The following is a 14647-nucleotide window of genomic DNA, read 5'->3' as shown; positions in this document are numbered from 1 at the left end:
AGTTTTGATATGCAGCTTGTATTTTTCTTTTGATCTGCTGGGGGTTTTTTCTTGGTTGTTTTTTTTTTTTTTTAAGTGCCTCACTGGCTACCGATCTGCTGATTGTGATTTTTCTGGCATCCCTTTAGAAGCTTTACTGTTTCTGACATTGTCTCAAAATTCAAATGAAAATTTTGCTTACTTTGCCATGAGTCTTAATCATTCCTTAAATCACAAATTGATGAATAGAGTGGAATGTGTTCAGAGACGATTCAAATAAAGGAAACCAGGATGAAAGGCCACAGGGACCTGAGTAAAACTCCTTTACACCCTCAAATTGGAAATAGGCAGCTTGGCACTGAGTATGCTGCTGGGTGAGAACGCAGTCGCAATGGTATGACCTTGTGCAAAACCTGAAGACACCTCAGAGAGCCTTTCCATTCACATCAGCATCCTTTGAATGAGGTTTGCTGTCATTATCGGTCTGCCTAACTTGAATGACAGATTTGCAGCACTGCAGAGAAAACTAGGAAATGAGTAATAATAGGTCGGTTTGCTCTTTTAGGTAACTGTTTGCTGGACCAACCAAGAAAGCACATCCTGGGTCCTGAGGAGCTTCCCGGCCAAACCTACGATGCCATTCGTCAGTGCAAACTGGCGTTTGGACCCGAATATACAGTGTGCCCCGGTATGGATGTGTGCTCTCGCCTCTGGTGTGCAGTTGTGCGCCAAGGTCAGATGGTTTGTCTGACTAAGAAGCTGCCTGCTGTGGAGGGAACACCATGTGGAAAAGGGAGGATCTGCCTCCAGGGAAAATGTGTTGACAAAACCAAGAAGAAATACTACTCAGTAAGTTACCAGCTGTGACCCTAGGGAATGTTAGAAGGCATGATCCTCAAAGGCGTTGATTTTTGTGGGAGTGAAAGGGACTTTATGGAAGTCAAATTGAAAGCTGTCTTATTTTTTAGCATGTAATTGGACTGATAGTGGTAAGGGATATAGGAAAAGTGCTGCTGAGTTTCAGGAAACATAATTTCTTCTCAAAGTGTGAAAGCCTTCATTCGTGGAAAATTGGGAGCATCCCTTCAGAGTGGAAGGTTTGTCCATTCAGTAAGTCAGGTCTCAGGCAAATGGAAATTGTCAGGGGCCTATTCTTAGCTTCCTGACTTCTTGGCAATGGACTGCAAGATAAATTAAATCTGTAAATTTAATTTACAGCCCTCACCTGAAAGGCTCCAGGGCCCTAACTGTAGTGAAGAGAAAGGTGGATGAAGTTCATCCAGAAGACAATTTCTGGATCGGAAGAGTTTGTACCTCCAATGACAAAGTCCCCTCTGTCAACTTTATACATCTGAAGAGTCCCCCAGGCTCATGAGAGCTGTCAGCTGCAGAGCTCAGATACTTCTAAATCTACTGGGTAGACAGTAGCCCACAGAAGACATGCAGAGCTTACCATGAGAGTCATTCAGATCAAGTTACAGCCCTTACAACACCCTTTTTTATGGAATTATATACTTTTACGTGCTGTTGCAGTACTCTTTCTAGGTAGCCAATTGAGCAGAGTTGCAAACTGTATCTGACAACTCCATCTCTTGCCAGTAATTCAAAGCAATACCTACCCATCACAATAATTATATTTAATTAATCATAGGTTACTCTTATGAACGTATTCTGGGAGCCAAATCCCCTGGAGCTAGTTTAAGGGGCCCTGTTGGTAGGAATAGTAAAAAATAAGAGCACAACACATGAGACTATGGACAGTGTTTCTGGTGCATGGGTGTCTGCTATGAAACAGGCTGAAGGTGGCTGTGCAGAGCAAGGTCTGGTACTGACTTGTTTCATGCACGGTGCCAAATGAGGTGTATCAATGTGCAGGTAAAAGACAGAAATGAACTCTGCTGGGAGAAAGAAGGCTCCTAAGACTGTTACCCCTCATTAAAATGACCAAGGAGTCACCTTCAATCGAGGAAAACATTAGCAGTGTCTTTGAGATGTAGCACCTTTGTTCATACTTGGATAATGTCCTTACCTCCCACTGTTCCATATATTGCAGGCTTCAAGCCACGGTAACTGGGGGTCCTGGGGACCTTGGGGACAGTGCTCCCGTACTTGTGGCGGAGGAGTTCAGTTTGCTTATCGTCACTGCAATAACCCAGCTCCTAGAAACAACGGCCGGTACTGCACCGGCAAGAGGGCCATCTACCGCTCCTGCAATGTCGCACCCTGCCCGGCAAATGGTGAGTGCCTTCGTGCTCCAGTCTCTTAAGTTCATAGATAGTAAATATTTAATATCTACTGTGAAAGGAAACAACAAAGGTCCGTTGTCATTTCTCCAAACTGTATTTACCAAGGCAAGACATTCGTCATTAATACAGTACTGTAATTCTTCCCCCATTCCCACCCTGACACCATACAGAAAGGACACTTGAATGAAAAGAAGTTTCAGTCATGGAAAATGAACCGTAATGCAAACTATAGTCCTTTAGTGCTTATTATGTCATGGGAAGCTTTCCAAGCTAAAACAGTTGAAGCATTTGAAGGCCAGTTCCAAGTAAAGAGGTGAAGTGACGTAACTTAAAAATTACGTAAAAAATAAGTGGGAATAATAGATGGGCGTAATGATATTTGCAGCATGATCTGAAATAGTCACTAATGATGTGAATAATTCTACAGCTAAATCTTTTCGACAAGAGCAGTGTGAAGCAAGGAATGGCTATCAGTCTGACGCAAAGGGTGTCAAGACGTTTGTTGAATGGGTCCCCAAGTATGCTGGAGTACTTCCCGGGGATGTTTGCAAGCTCACCTGCCGAGCCAAAGGAACTGGCTATTATGTGGTATTTTCTCAGAAGGTAATGGCATCTCCAATCATGATTTCATACTCCAGTTTAGAAATGTCTTGTGTCTTAGAAATCGTTCCTTACAAAACGGAAAAGAAGTTAGTCATATGATTCAAAGATTTAACTGTGTGGTTAGATTTAATGGCTTGACCCACTGGTTATACATTAGGACTAGAACTGGCCTCTAAAATGAGGTAAGTTTCTCCACATCTCAGTATGTGGATCCATGAAAAATATGGGCCTCTTAGTGCGTTCTGCACTAGTTTGCTTTCAGTTGTGGAGGAAGGAGTTTCTGCCTGGAGAGTCATCTGTCATTCTGGGGTTTTCTGGAGGAAAAAAAGAATACTATAAGTAAGAGAGTAAGTTTTACCCTGATTTATGTTGAGGGAGTTCAGAATAACTCTTATGGAGCCAATTACTGCAGAATAATTAGCCAATTAGTATAGATGTGACTTGTAGTCAGTTTATTATATCAGATGCAATTTGAACTGAAATGTCTTCCATGCTTATGCTTGCAATTTTCTGCCTCTAAATGCTACAAAGGTAACATTTAGGTGTAGATAGCTCAAATGCAAGGCTATCTACAAGTACTGTTTTTAATAAAGTTGTTAGATCATTATTAAAGCCAGGGTCATTGTAGTGTGTTTCAGTGGAATTATCTGTCATTGCTTTCAGCCTTTTGCTAAATTTCATCGTTTTGTGCTGGGAATGTTAGAGAAACTCAAGTCTGGCCTGTCAGGATAGGCGCTCTGTTCTGAATAGGTGATGTAAATAAGTAAATGGGGTTTGCCAGTCAGATCGACAAAAGCAAATCTTTTCCCTGGTACTTTTAACTAATGGTCATTTGATTGCCTAGGTAACTGACGGTACTGAATGTCGACCATATAGTAATTCAGTCTGTGTCCGGGGAAAATGCATCCGAACTGGTTGTGATGGCATCATTGGTTCAAAGCTCCAGTATGACAAATGTGGTGTGTGTGGAGGAGACAATTCCAGCTGCACAAAAGTCATGGGAACCTTTACCAAAAAGAGGTATTGATCTTGAGTATTAGTAAATGTATGTTGTTGTACAGATAGTAACTGCTATGTGCTTGCTTTCTTTCTGTCTCTAAATGCAATTTACTTTCATATGAAGATTGAGCAAAAAAGTACATTACCTGTGCTTCATTGCATTTTCCAGATGTTTACATCTGTCCTTTTAATGACCCTGAAACTGGCAAATAATCAACTGGCAAACACTGTGCCCAGTTCATTTCTGACATAAAGTGCCAGTAATACAGGTGAACACCCCATTAATGGGAAGTCTGCCTACAGTAAGGCACAGCATCACGTGCTCCTTGCTAATCTTGCTGTGTCAGATGGCTTATGGTTACGAGAGGAAAGGGAAGAGAGGAGTGAATCAGAAAGTTGTTGGGTTCAGATTAACGTGGGTATATCTGAAACTCTGCGTTTCCCAGATGATGCTGTGTTAGCAAGTTATGTGCTGAGAATGTGTTTCATCTCATCTAACTTTGAATAGCAATGAGGACATCCCACCTGATGTAGTGATACGTATTCCTTGTGTAGTTAGTGGAGATAAGCAGACAGCAGCTGTGAAAGCCTTCCTTAATAGCTGAGAAGGATTATACCCAAAAAATACTTTTTCACACTGCTGAGTGTATGTGGAGCTTAGATGACTAGATGAGTTGTCAGAAGTAAATGTAGGTTTAAGCATGGCATTTGCTATGTCCCTTCATGTCCATTGGTAAAATATCAATCTCCAGATAGATATTTTTTTTTATATATTGAAAATATTTATAGCAGTTATCCCTTTTTCTGTCAGAATTCAGCTTTTAACTATAATAAAACTTAATACAAGTAAAATAAAAAGAAACACCTCCATGGTTTTCCCTGACCACATTGCGGGCAGCATTAAGCTTTGTACTGAGATACCAATTTCAAGTAAGTCTGCCTTCTGTCTGCACTCCGGTTTCCCTCCCTCTTCAAGTCTTTAAGATTCATAGAAAAATGAGGATTTTTAAATATCATTTATATAGTTTCCAAGGTCTCAAAGGACTGCTGTACTGATCTACTCTTAGAAACTTTCAGTTGACAATTTCTACTCAGTATCTGTAACTGCATTAGTGTATCATCTTTAAAAATGTACATAAACTTGGTTTTCTTTTATATCTTGCATTTTTTTACATAGGATATTGAAAGCTATCAAAAGTTGAAATCTGACTTCTGAAATGACCTTTTATTTCTATACATTTCAAAACACTGATTAGTTGTGGTCAAAAATGGCTTTGAGAGTGAATTTATTCTAAAAATAAGCATAACTGATTTTCTTCCTGGTAAACCAATGATTACTCACCTAAGGGTGCCAAAACACCTCTGCCAAAAAGAATGACTTTCCATCCGAATTAGTAATTATATAAACCAAATCTTTTCCAGTTTGTCAATACTGAAATGTCTAGGATGTGTAAATGAAGAAAGTGTGAGATATATTTCATGTGGTTCAGTATTGATCCTCGTGCTGGAATCCAAGCTCCAGCAAAAATCTTAAAGGGTCTCCATCAGTTTCAGTGAGGCCAGATTTGTAGCATAGGTATATTTGGAAATGGAGATTTTCTATTATAATTATTTCGATGAGGTTACCATCTTACTCCTCAAATCACACCTTTAACTGAAATGAGACTGGTTGGAGAGTAAAATACTAATTCAACCTCAATGCATTCAGAAAGTTGCCTCATTTAGAAAGTAATAGTCAACCTGTAAGTAACAAGTATGTTCTAACATGATTTTGATTGAATTTTGGAGTGACAAGGATTCTTTTTTTACTAGAAATACTGTTTGAGACAGTTCCCTTAGCCTGTGAGTAATTGACTTTAAAATAAACCTGTCATTAAAATAGTGGAATAGTAATTGTCTGTAAACTGTTTTTACATATGAAAGGGCAGTGGCTACAGTAAAATTATCTTTTCTCCACTGAAAATTAGCAGCTCCTGCATTGATGTCCATTATAAACCAAACTGTAGCAGTCTGTACATTAAATATCCAGGAAAACTATTAAATGTACAAGGAGAAACTAATAATTCCCATTGCAGAAAATTGCAGTAACTTTTGTTTGTACTTCTTACTTTTAAAGCAGTCAAAACATAATCTTCTGGAAAACTTGTGTCCTAAGAACTTTCATCACAAGGCAGTAATGCCAAATTGTCAGAAAATTGGAAAGAGGAGAATTAGGGCTGCCGTGCTTCTTTGTGCACATGGAGTGTTACAGTTCTTTGTGTAAATGACTTAAATGTTCCAGCATTGCTTTTCGTTTTTGAACAAATGATTTTGTAACTTTAATAACATATTTTAACAGAATTATTTTGGCAACTGTTATGTAAAAAGATTTGTGCAGTGCTGTAGAGCAGAGTTGCCCCCCAGCCTGTTTTTCACACCATATTCCTTCAGCTTTTTGGAGATGCTACACCAATAGAGTTTCAGTTGTCCCGTAATTGGAAATAGCAGCAGAATAGACCAGACGTTTAATCTGTCGTTTGTGTGGTCTCTACTTGTGCAGTCAAAAACTCTCAAAAATTAGCAGTCTGTCCTTTAAACAGTTCCAAAAGAGACCCCTTCACTTTTATATATTTTTAGTATATCTTCTCATTCTTTTTTTCCTAGAAGTTTCAGCGCTAAACTTTTCAGATATGAGATATTTGCAAAATGGTTTTGTCACAGATTTAGAAATGAAAATCAGGTCTCCAAAGTCCAGCTGGTAGCTTATAGCTCTGTATAGGCTTTAGATTTTTTCTATGTATCAGTAAAGTTAAACTAAATAACATACTTGAGATAGTGCTAAGTTCCAGCAGACTTGCAGGTTTTGAATGCTTGTCACTTTTGGTGGAAAAGTTAAATAACTTTTTCAAAATCTGAATTAAGATATTTAGTAAGTAGCAATGGAGAGGACTCTGTGATGGTACAAATTAAACATTTGGGTGCACCCCATATTAGACACTTGAAAATTAATCTTTGGCTTTGTGAATTTCAAAGTAAACAATTTTTTTCTCAGTGATCAAGATTATTTTCAAATGTTCCCAAGGTACCTCTGCCCAGCTGTTCCTCTGCTCTTGCTTTCCTTAATCATCATTATAGCAAAACCAGCAAGAAACAGCTGTAACCAATGCATATCTCATTATCTTTTCCTTGGCAGGCAAAGCGTGCATCGTATTTCATATCTCCCACCCTTTGCTGAAATATATAAGCTATCTGTTATTTTTCATTCCTCTTGTATCTGACTCACATAAAATTGTTACTAAAGCTAAAGATTAAGCAACTTGAAATAAGTGCAGTAGAGATCTCTTCAAAAACATAAAGAACGATACAATAGACAAACAGTGGAACCTGGTTAAATGAATCTTAGATGCGCCTCAAGCCAGATGGATTCAGGGCCTGAACCAAAACGAAGCAAGGTGTGTCACGCCCACGACTTCATTAGGCGTTGCTGTAAGACTCGAGGCTTGTGGCGAGCTAGCTACTGAATGCTCTTTTGTTCTTTTCCTTCGTTCAGCAAGGGCTACACAGATGTAGTGAAAATCCCGGAAGGGGCAACTCACATCAAAGTTCGGCAGTTCAAGACTAAGGACCAGAGCAGGTTCACTGCCTACCTGGCCCTCAAAAAGAAAAACGGTGAGTACCTTGTCAATGGAAAATATATGATCTCCACATCAGAAACAATCATTGACATCAACGGGACTGTCATGAACTACAGCGGCTGGAGTCACAAAGATGATTTCTTGCACGCAATGGGACACTCTGCCACAAAAGAGATTCTTATTGTGCAGATACTTGCAACTGATCCAACTCAGCCAGTGGATGTCCGCTATAGTTTCTTTGTGCCAAAGAAGCAAGGGCAAATGACTAATTCTGTCACCAGCAGTGGCAGCAGCAGCAGCAAAGTAACTCCACAGCTCATGCAACCACGCTGGGTTACAGGGCCGTGGCTTTCTTGTTCTCGAACGTGCGACACGGGATGGCACACCAGGACTGTCCAGTGCAAAGACGGGCATGGAAAATTAGCTAAGGGATGTCTTCTCTCTCAGAGACCATCAGCATTTAAACAGTGCTTGTTGAAAAAGTGTTAACCTGTGGTTCTGATCTTCTTTAAAAGAGGTTTGATTAAGCCATTGTTGACATACTGGTATTAGGTCTGCCCAGACAGAGAGAAGCAAAGGCTTCAATGTACTTACATACAGTCTCAAATTATGGGCAGAATCTGCCTATTTGGACCAAATGAAGATGTGCACTGCTTTGAATAATAGTAGGGTGATCTAAATATGTCAAAAAAAAAAAAAAGAAGCATTAAAGTTGTTATAAGCCCTCTGTGTCTGCAAAAATATAAAATAAAATAATGCAAAAGAAGAAAAACTAGTGAATGGAGGATCCTGGATTATTTGAAGGTTACAGAATCATCTCCCCTTTTTCACCTACCTCTAATACAGTATGTCCTTAGAAAATGTCACATGTACCCATGATACCACAGTAGCTTATTTTATACTGTTTTGTAAATATCTTTCATTTGGTATGTCACTTTATATCACTTGGTTCTATTAAAAAAATCAAAAGACAAACTACATCAGCAAAGTGATTGACCAAAGTATATCTGCAGCCCTTGTGGACTTGTTCCATTCTTCAGAAAGGGCTGCAGATGTTTTACTGGAAAATGAAGAGCTTGCTGCTGGTTTTAAAAAATAATACCTTTTGGTTTTGACAAAAGGAAACACATTTTCATGCTAGGAATTTCCTGACAGCAGATCATTATTCTGTGATGAATACTGTGTTTCCACCAATAAGTTCTCAGAAGGAGCACTGCAGCAGCTTGCTGACCAGGGATTCCCACATGTACATTGCTCAAATACCAGCACCATCAGCAACTCCTCACCATTTATATGTCAGGCACACACAGAAGGAGGATTTGGCTTCTGGGAGGAATTTGTGTACACTTTGCTTGTGAACCTTCCACTAGTTCCAGCTGTGTCACAGCTTGGGATCCTTGTCAATGAGCAAGAGCTGCTAGCTGCTTCTTTCCATAAAATAAAGGCATACTGTATTTTGTAGAAACTAGTTAGAGAACCAAAAATTACAGGTAAGATAATCAAGTGTCTTCTAACTCAGATATTCTGAGGCTGTGTTCAACTGCTTTCTCTGTTGTTTTCTCTATGGCTTCCACCTTGAATCTAACAATGTGTAATGTACCTACATCTTCTGAAGAGGCTATAAAGGTCAAAAAAACACAGCAAGCAGTTAATATTTTATCACTGTTTTGTCCATCATGTCTAACTCTGGTATTCATCTTACCAGCAAAAGTTTGTATCTATTTGTCTTTTTTGATTGTTTTGTGTGTGTTTGGGGTTTTTTTAGAGCTATAAAAGGCATTCATGTTTTGTATATCTACCATATTTGGGAGGAAGAGGGGTCACTAGGAAGTCGAACCACATCAGGATGTGGAGGACTTGCCCAATATCAATAAGACTGTTTCCACAGTACAGGCAGTAGCTCATAATAGTTTTCATTGGCAGCAACTTCTAAATCCCAGTATGGTTTGGTAGAAGTTCTGTGACCAAGGATGGGCATTTCACCATATGCAGGTAACAGCTGGAGGCCTGATAGCAACCCTGATAAAATTGCTTCCTTTTATATCAGCAGGCTTTGAATTAAGCCCGAGGATAACAGGTACCAAAAGAAATGGTTATAATACACTAACGAAAATAGTATCCCATCTGTCTTTTATTATTTCATTCATCCACACACGAGAGAGGAGACTGCAGGAGGATTTTCAGACAAGCCTCACAGCTGTAAGTCAGTGGTACTCAAGCTCTGAAATACCCCAGGCTGTTCTGAAAATCCCAGTCATGGAATCAGTAGAGAAAACTTGTTGGCATGTGTAGCAAGGGCAGGTCTTGCTCCAGGCTGACACAAACATGTTTTTGCAACTGTGGCATGTTTGTATGAACTCTTAGAAAGCATGTGATGATTTCGAAACAGCCCAGCATTGCTGTATCTACAAGTATGAAACCTGGGGAAGTATCTATTTTTGTACCCTGTTCTAAATAAACAGTAATAGGGGCAGGGCTGCCTCCTCTGGCAAAATGAATTACCAATGAATGTTACTAGTCATCATCAGTTTTCAAAAATGGTGTGGCCTTCTTTTTAGGAGTAGTCCTATGCAAAACTGTGGATCTTTAGGAAAATTCCCCACTTAATCTCTGATCCCACGCTAAGAACTGAGATCAAGGCTCTGAATATTTGCAGAGTCTGGAAAGTTAAGATTTATGCCTTCTCTACCTATTAACATAAGATCACTTTGAAGTGTCTTATTTTCCTTTCAAGTAATCTAATTTTTACTCTTATGTATGTATTACAGATGTTCTAGAACCTCTCAAAACATTTCATAACAAGTAGAAACCATCGTGAGAGGAAAATTAAGGAGACTTAATGTGTCTCAGCATAGACTTACATTTGTCTCGGCATACAGCTGCTGCGTTAAGCGGCATTTGCTTTTCCTGTGTTTTATTATAATAGAGGGAGAATATGCAAGTATTTGTCTTTGCATCATAGTAATAATTTATTATATATTCAACAGGATGGTTAAAGCTTTTGGATGCTATTCAGGCTCCAGAAGAGTAATATCGTACGCGGGTATAAATTTAAAGCTTCCAGCTTCCTTAGATCAAGAGTATCTTTTTTATAGGAAGAGTTTATTTATGACAAGTAAATGAGATCAAACCACTATAGTGACTTTTCTCTTTTCACCAGCATAGTAATGAAGCAAATTAACATGAGCAAAAAGTAGTTGCCTTTACGTGGTGAGAGGGCAAAGGGGATAGACCGAGGAAGCAACCCTAAAAGTGTAAGTTAAACTAGGTCAGCCTGCTCGAGTTAACACTTGCTTTTTAACTGTTCTTTCTAATCAGTTTCCAATTCCAGCCTTTGCTTTTGTCAGTCATAGCTGTCTCATGTAACTGATGAATGAAAAATTGGTGCAGGGTATGTGGCTTTGTCCTTTCAACTTCTGTTCTCAACTGAATTCCTTGTCACTCACACTGTTACGTCATTGTTTACATTACTACCAAGTGTTGCCAAACAGAATTCATAAAACGCGTGTAGGGGATAGAAACATGGAGTATTACTCTTTGCGTAGAAAGAAACTATCCTCAGTGTTAAATTCACTGCTGACTTTTTGGGGCACATCTCCAGTGCCATTAGGTGGAGTTGGACCCCTAAGCATTGGTGGTTTTTAGAGCACCTGTTTTTCAAATAAGACGTTCTCGTTAGGAAAAAGCCTACATCATCTTTGGTTTGACTGTATACAGGAAATTAAATTAGCTGCCCTCCTGTGGAAACAGTTTTATCACAAGGGGGAGAGGGAGTAATCTTGTGGATTAATCACAACTGTAAAAAAATAAAAAGCAACACAGCACTGAAAAAAAATAAAATAATTTATTGTTTTTACAACTGGTATGTGAACAGATGTAATGAATTTATTTATTCTTATTTAACAAAAGTACCAATTGTGCAAATTCTATATTTAAAATGTTTTGCTGTCGTCTCTGTCTTTCTCTTTCTTGCTCTTTTAATTTATGCTTCAGATTTGTGTTGAAAGTACGCCTTGTGAGTTTACATAATGTATGGCACTGGTTATTTTTTGTATGTTTTTATTTAGAAAGCTTTCTGCATGAAACAGGAGTATATGTGTATACATGTGTGCACACTGTATAGATTTATATTCTTTTTCTGCTACCATCTTTTTCTTACAGAAGTTATAGATTTTTGATTTTGTGACACCTCATGCTCAAAGCTCCTTGTTACACTTCACTTTGAAAATCTCTCAACCAGCAAGTCATAAAGGTCTGCGGACCAAAATAATAACCCCATACCAGCTCCTAAAAAAGCCAGGCTACAGGCTTGCCTTGCATAGGCACATGCAATTCATGCTGCATGCCTCAATGATTTACCACCAAAGCTGGCAGGAGTCTTACCCTTTACTTCAGTGGGAGCAAGTTCAGGCTTTTAGTCAATGGGCATCCTCTGTATGTGAACGAAGTTTCTCTGAGTTGTCAGGACAGCACGTGAGTCTTCTCTTATGCAGCTTCTTACGTTTAAGTGAAAACAGCGTAGAGAAACTCATGTGCCTCTTTAAAAATGTATCTGAAACAATGTATGATTTGGTTTATGAAGACTGGACCATTAAGAAAGCTGCTTTTTCAGTCTTTCTGCCATTTATATGCATTTATAGATATGTATATATAGCTATAAAAAATCAAAAGCCTTATTTGGAAGGCTTTGCAATGTTTGACTTCATTGTATTCTACCTCTTTGCACCACATCGAGCAAAGGTAGATGCAAAAAAGCCTGTAAAGCGTTCCCAGTGTTTCCTTGAACATAACAATATCTGTTTGCTTCCACTTTCCATCCAGTCCAACTGCTGCTGAACTCAAGGGAACTTGTATTGTGTCCAGCGTAAGGAAAAAACTGCAATATAGACAAACCTACAGCTTTTCTACAGTCGGTTATTTAGCAATACAAATTACTTCTGTAGCAACTTCACAGTAAGGGCAGTAATACAGACCACAGATAATCTATTTCAAACTGGTGAAAGTTACCTTGCTTATCAGTGCCCGCATTCACACAAGTTAAATTCCAGCTTAGCCTCTCTGCCCAGTGGCTGCTGCAGTCCAGCACTACTGGAGACCCAGAGCAGCCACAAGGCTTTAGATGAATTTGTGACGGCCAGCGGGTGACACTTCCTCACTTAAGACCCACTCCAAAATGCCAGGGAATGACGATAAGCCGTGACTTTGAAATTGGTAGGACAGGTTTTAAATAGGACTCGTAAGGATGAACATTAATAATTGTGGGGTTTCAGCAATATGTTTAGGTGAGTGTTTCTCCTTGTGCTAATGAATGCCCTGCTATTCCTCGACACTGAGGAAGATGGAGCCTATGCCAAGAGCCAAAATTCAATTTTCTGAGCAAGGACCGTGATTTTTTTAAAGAAAGTTGCTTGTTTGGAGGGGTGTGTTCCTTCTTTTAATTGAGTGATTAGTTTTTATAGAGTTGCCAGAGTGCATTATTGCATTCATACTTGTCATTTGTAACATTTTCAAGAGGGTTTTTTGCTGTGGGTACACTGATAGTAGCTTGTATCAGTTCAACATTCTTGCATCAAATAATGTTGCAAATGCAGGTGTGTCTGGTTTATCATGTGGACTGGTAATAACTCTTAACACAAGAGAAATTACTAGGTCCTCAGCTGGCACCACAACATGTAGCTCTGGGGTTTAGAAGATGTTATTACAAGTCCAAGTTTTCAGTGATAACATACAAAATTTGAAATGCCCCAAACATACTCTTAGTCTTCCAGGGAGTGGGTATAAGCACTTCTCTCCAGGCACACTGTACCAAACACCGTGATAATGTTCCGCTGCTCTTCACACTGCAGAGTTGCAGTTCGAAAACTAAACTCACAATGTCATTTGCCCTGCAAGTTGTCTGTAGAGGCTCAGAGTTGCTATAAGGACACTAAGATAATTTCCACATACATCAGCCTTGCACAGTCAGTGTTGTAACACACACATGGGCACATGTAGAACTTAACTATGGCTAAATGAAAATGCGTATTTTTTGTGTGTGCATGTGTATACTTGTTAATATATAAACACATACATGTACATACATACACAAACAGGTACTTGGGTCTTCATTACTCCCACTCACAGGGCAAAATATTTACACCGGGTTTAGTTACACCTGTGTGAAATCAGAGTAACTTCATTACGTCTTTTGGCTTTGCAGGAGCTGCTTCAGACTTAGACCACTTTAAGTGACAGCATAATTTGTCTTAATTTTTAGGAACTGGTTTACACAATTTATCATATGAACTGTGAAATTTTCAGATAGTTTATCGTATGAAACATACTGACGGTCAAGAATATATGCATATATGCACTGTTAAAATCCCATCAGATACAGGAAATAATATACTGAATTCAAGTAAATTGCAGAAAGTGTATACTCCTGTATAGCAGTAAATCCATTTAATTTCGGTTGCCAGGTCATCGGCCTAACATCAGATAAGATAAAACAAGAGAGGTATTGTAGGGAAGACTAAAAGGAAAGCACAATGTTTGGTTTTGCTTAGTTTATTTCATGTGCCTCTTTATACATGCTATTGGTGTCAGCATATTCTGGGAAGTGTCACTTTGTGCATTACAGATAACTTGGCTGAAATACCAGTACCCTTTGAAAACACAAGATGTGTCACAAAATTTTTTTTCATCCCAGTATGTGTCTAATCAAAGAGACTTAACATTTTTAGAGCACTACTATGTCAGCCAGTTTACATCATAAATAATATGTTATGCAAAATATAAATTCATTTAAACTGAATTGTACAAGGTCTACACTGTACTGTGACACATTGAAGGCCAATATTTTGTTTTGTAAACTATTACTTATGTATAATTTACCAGTTGTAATCTTAAAACATTTGATTCTGTGATTTCAGTAAAAGTAATAAATATAAACTGTATCATAGGTCCAACATTTGTGTTCTATATGGTATGTTTGTGTGCTACTGTGTGCCATTTGTGCCCCACTAGAGACAGACAAGCATAAAGAGATTGAGCTGATCCCTGCATTAAAACATAAATATTCTTTCTATATGTAAACACTGTACTTCAGTTGTGGTGGAGTGGAGTTCTGTCAAAGTGGATTTGTAAGTCATGAAACTGAACAGGGAAGCGTAGGAAGTGGCATTCGGTGCCCTTCCAGAGCCTTGGACAAAGTTCCTGTTTGCTGCA

At 38.8% G+C, this 14647-nt stretch overlaps 1 protein-coding gene across 2 annotated transcripts in view; it reads left to right on the top strand.

Moving 5' to 3' along the window:
* Positions 1-14388, top strand: part of ADAMTS5 (ADAM metallopeptidase with thrombospondin type 1 motif 5) — a 46845-nt gene extending 32457 nt beyond the window's left edge. Inside the window, exons 4-8 of one of the 2 annotated variants that reach the window (XM_027791175.2) lie at positions 545-828; positions 2033-2216; positions 2653-2828; positions 3673-3848; positions 7357-14388. In XM_027791175.2, the coding sequence (XP_027646976.2) occupies positions 545-828; positions 2033-2216; positions 2653-2828; positions 3673-3848; positions 7357-7930 (1394 nt within the window). In that variant the 3' untranslated portion in view covers positions 7931-14388. The other variant, XM_055801732.1, reaches the window with a different exon arrangement.
* Positions 14389-14647: the final 259 nt, after the last annotated feature.

The sequence above is a fragment of the Falco peregrinus genome, chromosome 4 (genome assembly GCF_023634155.1).
Source record: "Falco peregrinus isolate bFalPer1 chromosome 4, bFalPer1.pri, whole genome shotgun sequence".
In the NCBI taxonomy this organism is placed as follows: domain Eukaryota; kingdom Metazoa; phylum Chordata; class Aves; order Falconiformes; family Falconidae; genus Falco; species Falco peregrinus.
The sequence above is the reverse complement of the archived record's forward strand: the minus strand, read 5'-3'. Positions and strand labels throughout refer to the sequence as shown.